General features: G+C 25.7%; 2 protein-coding genes across 2 annotated transcripts; both read left to right on the forward strand.

The window, feature by feature from the left end:
- Positions 1 to 301: 301 nt before the first annotated feature.
- On the forward strand, positions 302 to 8152 carry LOC145834226 (ovochymase-like). Its single transcript, XM_082941604.1, has 10 exons — positions 302 to 428; positions 1070 to 1248; positions 1391 to 1551; positions 2124 to 2215; positions 2492 to 2649; positions 4706 to 4815; positions 5389 to 5589; positions 5914 to 6017; positions 6761 to 6882; positions 7525 to 8152. The coding sequence occupies exons 1-10, from the start codon at positions 365 to 367 to the stop codon at positions 7792 to 7794; spliced, it is 1461 nt and encodes a 486-aa protein (XP_082797730.1). The 5' UTR covers positions 302 to 364; the 3' UTR covers positions 7795 to 8152.
- Positions 8153 to 14626: 6474 nt separating this feature from the next.
- LOC145833318 (testisin-like) lies at positions 14627 to 15712 on the forward strand. The gene is made up of 3 exons (XM_082940503.1): positions 14627 to 14778; positions 15327 to 15527; positions 15604 to 15712. Exons 1-3 carry the CDS (start codon positions 14627 to 14629, stop codon positions 15710 to 15712), a joined length of 462 nt encoding a protein of 153 aa, XP_082796629.1.
- Positions 15713 to 16068: the final 356 nt, after the last annotated feature.

The raw sequence follows: 16068 nt of genomic DNA on the forward strand, positions 1-16068 counted from the left end.
TTCGTATCTAAAAAATATTGTCTAACTTAGATTTCTATTTACTTCTTACCTTCTTAAATGAATTTACGTTTTGTTACGTGAGCAAGCATTTCAATCACATGAATTGCTTCTAACAGGAAATAGTTTGGATAAATATACAGTGTATTGCTTGTTGGTTATATAGAACTTTAGGATTTCGTGAAAAAGTAGGAGTTTTAAAAATGAAAGTTATTTGAAAACTTGGAAAAAAAATTTTAAAGTTTTAAAGTCTCTTTTCTTCAACACTGTTGTATGTATATAGGGAAGTAATTTTAATACTAAGATTGAAACTTATGACTAAAACTTGTTATTCTAACAAAACTTTTATTTTAGGAAATAATCTAATATGCAACTGAAATTATTCATTCTAGTTTTTGGTATCAGCGTACTGGTTTCAAAACTTCCAGGAGGTATGTTGCTTATAGATTATTTATCGTTGGATAAATAATTTAAGTTAAACTATAATACTCTAAACCAGTATTTAAAACTATAAAAAAATGTAAAGTAGATTAACGAAGAAAAATTTCGAACACATTATATAAATGTTTAAAAAGTTTAATTTTTCAATATAACGTAATCATAGTTTTTAAAAATCAAAAGTTCAATTCTGTTCAGAGAACTTTTATCTGATAACTTATTTTTGCTACTTTTTATTTTGTGCTGAGTGAAATATGTTCTGTGCTCAATACCTAGCATAGGTACTTTTTTTGTGTTATTAAGCTCTATACTAAGTTTCGGAATATTGAAAGCTCGTTGAAAAGTTCGTAATTGGATTATTCCGTTGTTTCATAATCTTGTTTAGTGACTGAAGTATCAAAATAGTCTTTCATAACTTTAATTTTTAGATTACTTTATAGTTGTATGTTTATTTTAAATTGTTAGTATTTTGTTATTATGTTTTAGTTTTGTTTTAAAAAAATTATTATTAAAACGTCTAAAACTAATATACGTGTTTTTAAATTAAAAAGCAAACGGTTAACATAATTTAATCTTTTGTTTCAAAAAAAACCTTATTATTGCAAGTTAATTGTTTTAAACTTTGACTTTTCAGCTAATTCTCAACAAGCTAAAAGAATAAAAGAAGATTTTCCAAACGGTTTGGAGGATGATGACATAATTCATTGGAAAGGAACAACAGGTAAAACTAAACTGGTAGCTGTGATGGTTATAAGGCCAGCAAGTACCCGAGCTAAAAGTTTCCGATTAGAAATACAAGCATTCAGAAAAAGGGTAAACGATTCTTATGTAAAAATAAATGTCTTTATAGATTACTTAAAAAAACTATTTTTTAACTTTTAAAAAATTAAGTTGAAATATAGTTTTAATTATAAATAGTTTAAACTGCATTTCGTAAAGTTCTAATATTTTTTAGCTAATAGTACGAACGCACCCAAGTCGCCTACCGATGTCCTATCGTAAATGCTTCCTAGGTGAAGCTATATTAAGACTTAACGTGGACTTTGATATTATGGTGCGAGTCGGCAGTCGTAATTACAGAGTCTATGTAAACAAAAAGCTGGTGTTTTCACTGCCGTTAGTTTGTATTATGATAAAAACCTTATAAATAAGTCGAAAAATTAAAACAAATAGTCTAGATAGTTCTAGTTAGTCTAAACTTCTTAATAGTCTTATTAAAATGCATATTTACGTGATTTTAAAATTACAATGTTTTTACAAACATTAAAAAATTGTAGAACATATAATTAAATTTTAAATGGTTTTTGCCAACAACTTGAACTTAAGAGTTTCTTGAAAAATCAAATTAATCAGCTTAGATAAATTTTTTGTAGCTAATGCAAAAGACTTAATACAAAAAAATGTTTATGAATTTATACAAAAAAAATATTTCTAAAAAAGAAATTTTGTTTGAATTTTTTTATCTTTAAATATTAAACCATATATGACGCGTAAACTATTATTTTAAATTGTTAATTAATTCATAGAATGATTTTTTTTGAACCATATAAAAGAAAACTGCTGTTTTTTTTTTTTTATTAAATACACATTTTTGATATAAATTTTTATTACGTTTGTTGTCGCAAAAACGTTTTGACACTATTACTATCATGTTTTCAATAAATAAAACTTGTATTTTAAAAATTTAGTAATGCCACTCCTCCCCAAGATGTTCGGTACGCACAAGTTTATGGATCCGCAACAACCCACACCTTTAAAAAGCTTGAAATTCCCGACTATGGTAAGATAAGTTTTTTCAAAAGATATTTTAAAACTATTTCAACTTAACTTCGATTATAAACTATAACAAAGTTTTCGACACAGACTTTTTCAGCAAAAACTTTCTAAATTTAGCATATATTTTTTTGTTAATTATCTTTTGTATAACAAAACTGGTCTGTTTAAAAACCCTTTTCTGAAAAGTTAAGCCTTAGAATTCAACAGTACCTAAATGTCAATGCATTTTTAACCGATTTTAAATATCTATAAAATTTTTATACTGCCTTAAACTAAACAGCTGAGATGCTGAATGAGCAAAATTGCGGACAAAGTTCAACTTCTGAGATTTCTCAGGAAGATATCATAACAGAGTGCATAAAAAATGACCCTACCAAGAATGAAAATGTAAGAATTGTAAACGGTAAAATTGCCGAGGCTGGTACGTTACCTTGGCAAGTGAGTTCAAATTTCACAACATTTCTAGTTGTACATTTATTTCCTTTAATAAAAAATATTAACTTTAAATACAACTATATTTTTTGCACTTAATTTATACACGAGAACTTAAAACAGTAAAGTTTATATGTGTTTAAAGATTATTTTCTACAGCGTTTTTGAATTTTTTTTAGTAAAAAAAAAGGTCGATTTTTTATTGTATACAAGCGTTCAAGTTATCTACTGGTCACTTTTTAGATTTAGTAACTAAAAATTAACAAGTTTGTATCCATAATTATGCAAAGGTGACAAAAATTATATTCTAATTAGAAACTTTTTAATAGTAACAAATGCTTTTATTTTCTGCTTTTTTCACTTTGTAATTGAAACTTAGAGTTTTGACAAAGTTAAAGTACTTTAGAGCTTATAGCTAGATATTTTATGCTAAACAGTTTAATATGTACGTATTCAGGTGACGCATTATACTTACAACTAAGAGATATTTAAAAAAAAATAAGACTGGTAATAAAAAAAACTAAATAAAGTTAATATTTTCTATTTAGAAAAGTTAAGAAGTATTGTCACAACCTTTGAATTTAAGAGAAACGACAATTAATAATAGATAGAAATATTAAAGAAAGACAATAGTTAACCTATATTATTAAAAATAAATATTAAATACTGTTTTAACATAGTACCAACATTAAAATAAAATTTCAAACACAAGAAATATATTTTATAAGGAAATTTTACCTATGTTTTACAATTGAAAAAAAAACTAGTATTTTTTTTCATATAAAAAAAATCAACTTATTAGAAAATGCTAACTACATAGATTTAAGTATAGTTTTTAAAAGTAATAAAAGTTACACTATGTATTCAAAGAACAAAAAAATCTACGAGCATAATGACATTGAATATTGGTAAGTATGATTATATCGCTAATAAACAATAAAATTTAAAAAGAGAAAGTAAGTTATACTTTTCAATTTCTTTCATCCCTAACATAGTTGGCTTTTAATTTTTGGCAGGTTAAGTTAAATAACATGTTTTATATTTTTATTAACAATCACTTCTCGCGAATCTACGCACATTGTGCAACGTACAACTAACGAGAGGTAGCAGACGTACCTGCTATATTGGCTGTTTTCTTATAATGCACTTGATTAAATACAGTTTTAAGACTTACCAACATTTTTTAACAAATCTAGTTTTCATTCAAGTTGTAGTTATATGTGTAAGGTTTTTGATAAAACTTTTTATCTGTATATAATTTTTTTCTACTTTATTCCTTGTAAACCTAAGATTAAATTTTCTCTGATACCACGTAAGATAAGTTTAATACAAGGTGGGCAAGGATCAAATTAGCTAAAATAAGAAATTTATTGAGTTGAGAAGAAACTTTATGCCATAAATATTGTAACGAATTCAACATTGTACTTTGTTTGACTAAAAGTTATAAAGGGTGGTTAAGGCACATAAATAAATAAAAGCAAAACTATAGAATTCAATACGTCTTTATTGAAGGCACAAACTTAAAGTGCAAAACTTTAAAGTTTTTAAATAATTTTCTCTACTTTATTTATTAAATAATTATTTAAATTTTGTTGAAAAGCTTTATTCATTATTGTTGCCAAAAAACCTGGAATCCTGTAAAAACTATAAACTTACAATGTAAAGAAATGTTCAAATTATTTTTCGAGAATTTTAGAATGCACATCTAAACGAGAGTGCGTAACCAAACGAGTGAGTAGATTCGTGAGAGATGACTTTACTATAATTTCAGTCTCTAGTTTAATTTAAGGTCAAACTGTCTTAATTTCAATATTGTTTTGTCGTATGTGGTTTATATATGGTATATAGTTTAGTATCTACCTTACTGTACTTGAAAAAACATTGTAATTAGAAATTCTAAAACATTAGATACTGTCAGCTTTTAAAAAGTTAGTAGTTTTGTATTTTAAAGTTCCGAATTAAAAAACATTCAGATACCTAAAATAAAAACGTATGTTTAAAAACTCCTTTAAGATGTCTAAGTACTTCAGTGTTGTCAAAAATAAATAAATTGCATTTGTAGCTTTCAATTCGCGATGAAAGATCGGACCACAAGCACTTTTGCGGAGCAACTCTCATCAACAGGTGTTGGGCAGTATCTGCAGGACACTGCTTTCCTGTCATCAACTCTGCGTACGTACCAATATTTGTATTACTGTGGTTAAGTAGTTTAACAAGTAAATGTTGTCATTTACAACGCGTTGATGTCTAATTTTAAGATCTTTATTGAAAACATTTTAGACCAGTTCGAAAATTTAAGCTTTGCAATTGAAGCTTTGCGTTAAAAAAATTTTCAAATCTACAGTAAGCTTACATCCAAGTATGTGTTGTACTAGTAGTTTATCATACTATGATATCTTTCATAGATTAAAAAACAGTTACTGTAAAACTTATTAGTAAAACATAAAATTCACAAAACTCTTATTTAAACTGTAAATCTATGCATACTTATCAAACTAAAAAGATAACTGTATACTAAACTACAAACTTAGCTTTTTTTCTTATTAAAATTTTTGATATTAAAAACTAAGGTAACCAAAAGTTATGCTAAATAAAAGCTCTATATCAAAGTGTTATCTAATAATTTTTGAAGAAAAACAATTTAATCTTGCCACTAGCTTATAATTAAAGTTTAAAATTGAGTTTACAATACTTGTAGTATACAAACTTAGCTTTTTTTTTAATAAACATAAAATGTTTAAACAGAACACTAAGAAAGTACAAGCTTCGAGCAGGAGATTTTTTCAATGATGATAATAACGAGGCAAATGATAACTTCTTCTCACGCATAGAAAGTCAACAGGACATAAAAATTGAAAAAATATACCGTCACGAGTTGTACGTAAACAGCCCAACAGATAGAAACGACATTGCACTGATAAAGCTTAAGGAATGTGTTGATTACAAGTAAGTGTTTGTACACGATGTAGTATAAACTTTTTTGCCATTAATTTTTAAGATTGATTTTTCTGACTGAAGTTGTTAGTTTGTAGAACGAAAGATAAATACCATACTAATTACAGTTGTAATTATATACTAAAGTTACAGTTTGTGATAGAACTTGTAGAATATTCAAAAAAATATGTAGATAAAAACATGAGTAACATGTTTTTATCTTAATATACTCACTTGAGATGCTAATAAATTCTCTTTTTTTAAGTTTAAATTTTTTTACCGTAGATTGCCTTTTATTTGTTATTAAAATTAATATTACAAAATTTCAACAATCAGCAAACACGTGAAGCCGGTGTGTCTCCCAACGACAAATGAAGAAGTATACAAAAGTGCTAGCGGTTGCAGTGCTAGCGGTTGGGGAGCAACAGAATGGGGGCAATGTTTGTAACTATAGTAACCAGTTAAACTTAGTTCTTTTGTTATGATACTTTTATAAGTTCATTCTGTTATCACAAAATGACAATATTAGAAGTATGATGTAAATTAAAAGTTTAGTACACCTAATTAAGGGTATATATTGGAGGATATAATTTAAGTTCTAGTATTCATATATCAAACTGAGGTATGGATGGTAGACTATATAAAGTTAGACAAAAAAAAAAGGATTGAAAAAAAAATACTATAAAAAATATAAGATATAAAACTTTTTCATAACAGTATATTTTCAGTTGAAAACCTAGTCTAATACTTTACTATCATTTACTCTGGCAACACTATTTTCTTCTAAAATAAGTTTGTTGCAAAACCTTCACGTTATAACTCTGTATAAATACCTAAAGTAGAGTCGGCAGTCTTTTATAGTTCGTGGCCTAATTTTCCTGGAAAAGATTGCTCGTGGGCTACACACTATAGAAAACGATCTTCCGCAGACTGCAATTATAAAAAAAAGTCGTAGTAACCAATAAAAATACTACTTTAGTCTAAAAATGTTAAAATATATCTATAACAAATCAGAAATCACTTCTAATTATTAATCTAAACTTCAACTTTTTACCCCAGATCCTTTTTCTATAGTCTTTAAAAGTGTTTTTAGCTCAAAAGTACATCGCAGGCTGCAGTTCGTATCCCTTGATCTAAAAATTTTTTCTTAAAGATTACAAAACTTACTAATAATAACTTTTAGTACCAAATCAATATCCGAAGTGCCTGAGAGTAGGAGGTGTCACAATCAAAGAACCGTCTGAATGTTCAAAAACTTTTAAAACAAGAAGTTATCTGCGAAAAATTATGATGTGTGCTAGTGGGGTTTGTTTATAAACTTTGTTTTTTCAACTTTATAAGTTTACTGAGTCGTTGCCAAGTTTTACATTCACGAAAAAATATATTGTCTACTAAATGGTATGACAAATGCATTAAAAGTAAAGTTTTACGTTATAAACTTGCTTACTTTGTGACTAAATTCAAATTATTTTTTATTCTTCTACATTAAAAATGTTTTAGTTTTTTATTTAATTTTAAATTACTTACTTTTTTTTTACTAATCTTTCACTGTGTTTGTTTTTTAGTTTATAATTTTAAAACTGCAAGAGTTGTGATAATTTATTGAACAAAAGTGTTTCTTAAAGTAAAACACTTTTATAAGTTTAATAGAACCTACTCTAATCTTTAGAGGTTTAAGTTAAAACTTTATTAATAATAAAACTATTTCAGTATGTAATACATTTTAAAAATATCTATATGAAAGTTATACTAATAAAATACATTAAGACCTTTGGTCAATTTAGTTTGAAGAATTTTTGTATGACTGTTATCTACAAGTAAAACACTGTTTGTCCAGAGAAAATGAAACAAATATTTTAAAATTACTTCAATTTGCTTTTAGTATTTAAGATAATTTTCTCTTGTATCAAAAAATGGTATTTAACTTTTCACACTTAATCTTTATAGGATAACTCACAGCAATCAGTGGACGCGTGCCAAGGTGACAGCGGCGGCCCGCTGATTTGCCACCTCGGAGCAAACGCCACATTGGTCGGAGTGGTCAGTTGGGGAATCGGGTGCGGAGACCTTCAGTACCCAGGAGTTTACACGAGACTGGCTCCCTTCCTAAAGTGGATCTTCAGCAAGACGCAAATCTCGCCGAATGACGAGGACATGAGAAGGCTGGTTGGAAACAAAAAAGTCAACGACCCATACTGTCACAAGTATAAAAACTAGAAAAAGCGTCAAATCACTTGGTTTTCAAAAAATTTAGTGCGCAGCAAACTTGTTGTTGAAACTTGAAAAAAGCTTATTAGTTTTCTCCTAATTTTTCCTTACTATTGGTGTAAAAAATAAACTCTGAAAGTTTCTTAAATATATGAATAATTATACTGTATTATATGTACATATATAGCCTTTAAAAATATACTTAATATTATAATAAAACCACCAAAAAAAACAATTTTAAAAACAACTTTAATATGTGTTTATAGCCACTACAGTATGTTCTTTAATGATTTTAATAAAACGCTTCGATTTTTATTTATTTTTTTATTTTTTTTTGGCTTCAAATAAACTGTAGTATTGTTTATTACTTCTTTCTAACCTATATTATACTTATATATTTCATTGAAGTATTTTTCAGTTTTTAATTAGTTTTCCAAGATAATTAAAATACACCATATGGTAGTATTGCAGAAGTCATTTAAGTTTAATATCAATATATCAATTACTTATTTGTAAAGAAAACATCTAATTAATGTTTCTCATTGGTGCAAGGTAAATATATAAATAATAATAACTTGATGTTTTGTAAACTAATAAACAAGATATACGTTTAAAAGTTTTAATTTAAAAACGTTTAAAAGAAAGCAAAAAACTGAGCAACGTTGAAAAAAGGCTTTAATTCCAAATAAAACTATATCGTATATAACTAATAAAATAGATAAAGTTATAACTTATTTTATTAAAGGTGTAATATTTAGATAATAGTTTAACATTTCAAACTATAAACGACTGTTATCAGCAAAAATGCTAGATATTTAGATATTTCTTATTGCATAAACTTATTACGTACTTTTTGAGTCTTTTGTGATTAATCATAATTAGTTTGTACATGCTGTTAAATTTTAATATTAGAATATTATTTAGTAAACAAAAAAAAAAATTTATCTACACTTTTTTATGGTACACTAATAAGTATTTTTGTAACAAAATCAAGAAATAGTAGCTCACAATCGAAACCAAAAACATATTTCCACACAAAAATTATCAAAAAATAAAAGAAGATATTAAGTTTTGAAATTTTATAATTTTGACAACTATAATTATACCGAAAGATAGCTCTATTGTTTTCAACCTAGTAACAAAAGTAAATAAAGTCTTCTTAAAAACAAATGTATTTTCAGTTTATTTTGAAACGTACACGGCAAAAAACAAAGCACGTTGTTTTAAAACTTTTACACTCTAATGTTTTTCGAAAGACAACTCAAGTTTAGAAGGAACAACTACTAAAGTAACCAAAACAGCGTATATTCTTAAGAAAATGCTTATTCACAGATAGTTACAGGAGAAAGTAATTTACTTTTATCTGTCAATTCTCTCTGCTGCGAAACAAGACTAATTACCTAAAAATTAATATAAGCATTACGCAAGTTTAGTATAAACTTTGTACAAATTTTGAAGTATAATTTTTAATAATTACAAAAACTACATACGTGATAATGTGTTATAATGTTAGTAGTTAAATTCAAAGTTGTCACTTTTAATTATTCTAATGAGAAAAAGGTTGTTTAAAGCTATACTTTTACAATTACTGTAAACAGATTTATTATCAGATTTAATATATGTTTTTTGGGACATTATGTAGATTTTATGTTTTTGGGAGTTATGTAACTAATTTACGTACAAAAAATACCTAAGTAATTTCTACGTAAGCTATCTTACTTAAAAGTTCTTTTTGTTGTTAGACTGAATTTGAGGATTTTTGCTATGAATTCAAATGCAATTATCTTAGCAGTTATGATGTGTTGTAGTTTTCAAAAAGGTAAGTGTTAAAGAAAGTATAGTAGATTAATTAGTTCTTTTTATTAAAAAATAGATAAGTACTTTCACCGTTTTTTTAAAGTACTTGATATTTTTTTTAGCAAACAAAGCTTTTTAAAATTTTATGATTTTTTTCTAATTAGATCTTTAATTTAATATGCAAGTGCAAGTTTAGTAAATTAATCAAAAACATAACTAATTACCTTTGTTAAATTTAAATTTTGTTAAACTTTTTATATGTAAACAGATAAAATGTGAAAAATTAAAATTTAAAAGTAAAATGATTTGTTTGTTATATATGTAGATTTTACAATAAAAAAAATCAAGTATTTGCAGTCTATTTTTGAGCGTATGCGGCTAAAAACAAACCAATTTAATTTTTTAGCACTCTTCACTTACAAAATTTACAGAAATAAACTTAAGCTGAAAAACTTTTATGATCATTTTGTAGATAAATAACAGTAAACAGCAAAAAAAAAAACAACGATCTAGTTTTAGTAGATACCCTTTTAGAAATTGTTGGTTTAGGCCAGGCACGTGGCTTTGGCTTGGTACGTTTCTGCAAATCTACAGAAACGTATACTTATATGCGAAAAAAATTGCTTTTATTCAGTTTAAAAAGACTCTGCTTTCTTAACTTTAAGTATTCATTTAAACTTAGTTATGCACTCCTGAGAGACAATTTCGACATGTATGTATTCTCTAGCGCTTTTAGTGTCGTAAAGATTACACGAATTAAATACATCCAAATTGTAACATTTAGCGCGTTAAAGCTTTAATTTGTCAAAAAAATGCATTGCAAAATTGATGGTAATGGAAGCTGTAGCTTCAAAAATCAAAATCATACAATTTTATGTTACAAAAATTTGCATAACTTGTTGTTACTATTGACTACGTTTAATGTATGATTTTGAATACAATATAGATGTTATTTGTTATGTAATGAGTTAAATTGTGATTTTTTATACTTATTTTTAATGAATGTTTTCTTGGTTTACACATGTGGCAACACATAAAGAGTCATAGTGGGTGTGGAGCAAAATAAATTGCCTTGTATACAGTTATCACTCGTACTTTAACATTCCATTTTTGATTTATTAACATAACTGCATAGTTTCAGATTAAATTCAATAACATTAGAGGTAGTCTAAGTTGCTGTGTTCTTGCTAGGACGTTATCTGCCGTCATTTCAGATGTTTTAATTTTTGTAGATTCGTAACTTTTTTGAGCTAGCTACGTCCCTGGTTTAGGCTAAATGTTGGTTAACAATCATTTGATTTCAAAAAATTATGTTTAAAAGTTTTGGCATAACAAAAATTCAAAAAAAAAAAAAAGATTACCAACCTTGATAACAAATCAATTGTTGAATCTATATACGTTTAAAATCAGTGATATCTGGTTCAAATATATAAAGCAATCTGTAAGGTAGAATAATAATATACAACTTTATATTCTAAAGGAAAAGTAAAAATGAACTACAAAAATTTTAACACGAAAACTTTTACATTAAAAAATCTATTCATTTTGCAATTAATTCGGGTTTTTTTTTTATTCCAAAATTAAATTACTAATTACTAAAAATTTATAAACTAAATTACACTTGTAAGTAACTAGAAATTAAAACATAGTAAAAAATATCTAAATAGGCCAAATTTCAAATTATGTATCAAAATCTAAGTTTTTATAAAAAATCATTGGATCATTTAAGTTTATCTGGTTTAATACAGATACACTTATTTAGGTTTAAGAAGAGCAATTTATAATTATATTACAACAAGCACATATTTTAAAAGTGTATCGGATTTGAATTTTTGTGCATATTGTCAGAAGTATTTTTTTTTACTAAATAAATCACTCAATTTTTTATATACTTTTTTAGTATTTATTGTAATGAATGTACAATATGTTTTAGTGAGAAGTTTAGGCATAATACAAATTGAAGGTTTAGACGAGTATGATGTAATTCAGTGGAAAGGAATCATTCCGAATAAGAACATAAGCTGTCAACTTGTTTTAAAGCAAACAAGATCAAAATTATTCAAGTTAACTCTTCAACCACTCAAAAATAAGGTTTATATTGACACACATGTTGCAATTAAGACTACAATTTTTAAATTATTTTATTTATATTGCAGTGTATTTAACTTTATTTTTAGAATTTAAGTATAAACTAAACTAGCTCCTAAAAAAGTGAATAATTCAAGTTTTATATTCTAACAGATGTTCATTAGAGATCTTCGAAATTCAGTACCAAGCTCATATTTTTATAAAAATAGCACAATATCGTATGGTAGAAAATTCGATGTTAAAATAGTATCTTATGACGAATACAATTTCGAAATTATATACAATGGGATTAGGATAGCAATTCTTAGGTAAAATTTCAATCTCGTACATTATCTGCAAGTAGTATTAATCCAGTACTCTAAAAAGTTTTAATAATAAAATATAATCACTATTTGTATAATACTTTGTTATTATTTATAGCTTTACTTATATTATTTTTCATTTATTAAGATTTATGTTGAAAACTATTTTCTGAAAATATTAATAGTTTATTAAGTTATAAAAAACAGATACTTTTCAGATGTTTTGTTCCGTACGAAAGAATTACAGCAATTTATTCAACGAAACCAGCTTTAAACTCATCACTCAAGATCATAAGCTATGAGAAAATAGGTTAGTGTTTCAATCATTATTTTGTAAACTGCAAGACTGTATTTATAATTTATATGATACTAATGTTTTATTTCTGAACAAATAAGTATATCTTTTATCATCTAACTAATACTGAAACAAAGCGTTTAAAAAAAAATTCAAAACTCATTACGGTATTATAGCTTAATCTACAGTTTTCCTACAAAAAACTTCAACAAAGTTTCAAATAACATTGACTCCTTTTTATCTTCAAAAAACCGCAACTAAATATTAGTATGGTTGTTTTATTTACAAACACCAGTAGTTGACTGAAAATAGCTTTGCATATATTGTTTATTGAACGAAAAAAAAAAAAGCTCAAAATACTGTGTCCCAAGACTGCTTGAACGAAAAAACCTTTCGGTTATCGAGTCGTACAGTGCTTGGATACAATTTAATGATCCAGGACACATTGCATATTGTATTTATATGCTATATACTTTTTATCAAAACTTTATAAAAATACTTATATAATAAAAATACTTAAATTATTTAATATTGATATCATAAAACACTTCTTAACAACTACAAAAAAACTATTTAAAAAAAACTTGAATTGACAACACATGTATTTTGATACTCTACGGTTTTAAAAAATTGTATTAATACTATTTTAAATATAATAACCTTTAAAAAATACTGTTTCATCTTTAGTTTTGTTCATAGTTTTCATTTACTAGTATATAACTAAATAAAACAGTGAGCCCATTTTGAATTTTTAAGTTATGTATGATTAGCTAAGATGCAGTTAATGTTTTTATGAAAACAAGAAATTCTATAAGTTTGATCATACATAAAGTAAAAAATTCTTAAAACACAGAAACATAACTTAATTCTATAGATTAAATGTTTTTAACTTGATAAAAAAAAATTAACTAAAATTGTTTGTAATTGGGTGTTAGAATACTTATACGATAGCTGAAAGTCATATAAGTGTGTAGAATTTTTCAAAAACTAGTGGTATAATTTTTATACTGTTAAAAATATATAAGTCTTATTGTAAATCTATTTTTAAAAGCAATTATGTTTATTTTAGGTTTGATTCTAAACAACTGTAACTGTGGAAAGCAGAAAGATACCTACACATCTGATACTAAACTGGAAAAGTTGTGTTTTAAGCTACCTTATGGAAACTTATCAGAAGTAAAAGGAAGACCTGTTTCATTGGAGAATATTCCTTGGCAGGTTAATGATACTTTTTTGTTTGAAATATTTCAAGTAAACTAAATTATTGTAGAAATCATAGTTTCTAAAAACAATGTCATTTTTTTCAGTAAAAATTTGCTTAGCATAGAGTTTGTTTATTTTGGAAAATTGTAAAAAATAATTTGCTGCAACTATCGTTTTTCATTGTCAAACAAAGGACTCAGGCGTCACAACCTGGACTACATAAATCACAAACGAAATGAATAAAAAAAGTTGTTATAAAATAAAACAAATTGTTCTCATTCGGACATCGTATAAAACTAAAGTTGTTTTTGAAACTAGACATATAAAAGTCATTAAATAAAAAAGTTATAAGTAAGCAGACAAAATATAATAATAAACATTTCATACATATTTAAAATGACTTTAAATAAATGCTAATTTATGATATATTATTTTTTTAAGAGTCACTACAAGACTTGCTCACAGTGAAGTTAAAAAAAATGAATAATTTAATGTGGTAAAAGGTAATACAATATTAATGTTAATTTTGGTGTTTTAACAGATTGTATTAATTTAAAAAAAAGTTTTATTTGTGTTCGACTTTGTAGTCGACTTATTATTGTTTTGTTAAAACCTTAAAACGTTTTTTACATTTCTTATTTTAAGCAAAAAGATAAAAAAGTAACAAAGTTATGTAAAAAAGTAATATATAAACATCTTTCAACGTTTTAATTACCATATATTTTGTTTATTGGACGCCAAAATAAAGAGCGTTAAAAAAGCTTAGTCCAAGGACCTGGTGTACGAAAAAAACCTTTAGGTTCTCAAGTCATACACTACGAATGCAGTTTAATATATTTTCTAGTACATTTTTGGCTTTTAATGATTTTATAAGCAAAAACAGACTTTAGTTAAGTTTAGTAAACAACAGTATACAAGACGCAACGAATAAAATTGTTTATATATACTTTTATTTTTATAAAACTATTGATCATATAAATTCAATCGTTTTTAATTTTTAATTTTTTTTTGTTCTCATTTAAATATTTTGGTATCACTTTAAAAATAAGCTTTTTTTAATTAAAGCCTTTTAACTTGTTATAGACTTTCGTGAGTTTTTTTTATAAAATGAAAGATGTATTCATTAATGTCAAGATTCTGTTTTAAAGTTTAAACAATGTGTTTTATGATAACTCTTCTGCAGGCTGCTATTAGATTAAAATCAGAGTATACTAATAAAGCAACTGATGGGCATGTTTGTGGAGCAAGTCTTATAAGCGATAGATGGTTTCTTAGTGCAGCACACTGTTTTTATGGAAATGATGCAAAGTTTGTAGTTTTTTTTTTAATCTCCTTAGTTGAAGCTTGTTTTTGTAAAAAATTAATCTTATAAAACTTTCAATGCAGTTAAAATCCATTCAGACTTAATTATAACATATAATAAAACAGTGACATTGAATCTTCAAGCAGCTGTGTAGACTTTGTTTGAAATTTTTGCATATAGAGTATATTGCTTTATAACTTAATTCAAAGACAAGAGAATATTTTTGGTTGAAAATAGACAAACAAGATGAAAATTATAACATGAATATATTATAAAAACAGTTTTAATTTTCTAAACAAACTTCAAAACAAAATGCTTGATAACTCATTGATTCAAACAGAAAACAAAAAAAAATTAGCTCTTTTTTCATAAAATAGTACCAATAAAAATCTTTAAACTAAACCGATATTTCTAAAATTGATTGTTAATTCAGACTACTTATTACTACTTCACAACACGTTTTGTTTTAACTAGTGCGCTGACAATTTTGTATCGTAACTTAAGCTTATTTAAAGTACTGAGTTAAATAAATCACTATACTGTTTAATTTCAGGTCACTTAACAGATTGACAGTTCGAGTCGGTGACTTCTACAACGACAACTCGGATGCAAAAAAGGAACAAATTTTCTCCGAGTATGAAAATGCTGAAAACTATGACATAGAAAAAGCATTCCTTCATCCTAAGTACTCTTTAGTGCACGTGCATCTAAACGACATAGCTTTAATTAAAACGAAAAAATTTGTCAAGTTTGGGTTAGTAGAAAAATAACTAGCTTAACTCATGAATTAAAAAAAAAGCAACATTACTACAACACAAAAAAATTTACAGGACTTTTGTACATCCAATTTGCCTGCCGACAACAAACTACAACTTTGAAAAAAACAAAAAAGTTAAAGTTTCTGGCTGGGGAGCAAATAAGTTCAGTCCTGGTTTGTAGTGTAAAATTATAAAATATCTAAAACTTGAAATAAAACTATTGATGAAATTAATATAGCGTATGTATAGTATGGAAAATTTTTGTAATAGTAAATTTACCTTTATGTTGTGGGTTTATCTGGTAAAATTAAATATTATAAACAATTCTTAAAATAGTAAAAGTTAGTTTTCATAATCTTTTTTTTTCAAATTCTATATAGCTTTACTTTTTTCGTAAGTTTGATCTTAAAAAGTCAACGATAGGTAATCGTTAATCAGCTTAAAAAACATCTTAAGTAAATATAAGCAAGAAATATGTTTTTTTTTGCTAAATATTCTTACCTCTTATTCAAAAATTTTGTTTTATTTTTTGGAAAC

The sequence above is a fragment of the Thalia democratica genome, chromosome 4 (assembly GCF_965202585.1).
Source record: "Thalia democratica chromosome 4, ktThaDemo2.hap1.1, whole genome shotgun sequence".
NCBI classification, from domain to species: Eukaryota; Metazoa; Chordata; class Thaliacea; order Salpida; family Salpidae; genus Thalia; species Thalia democratica.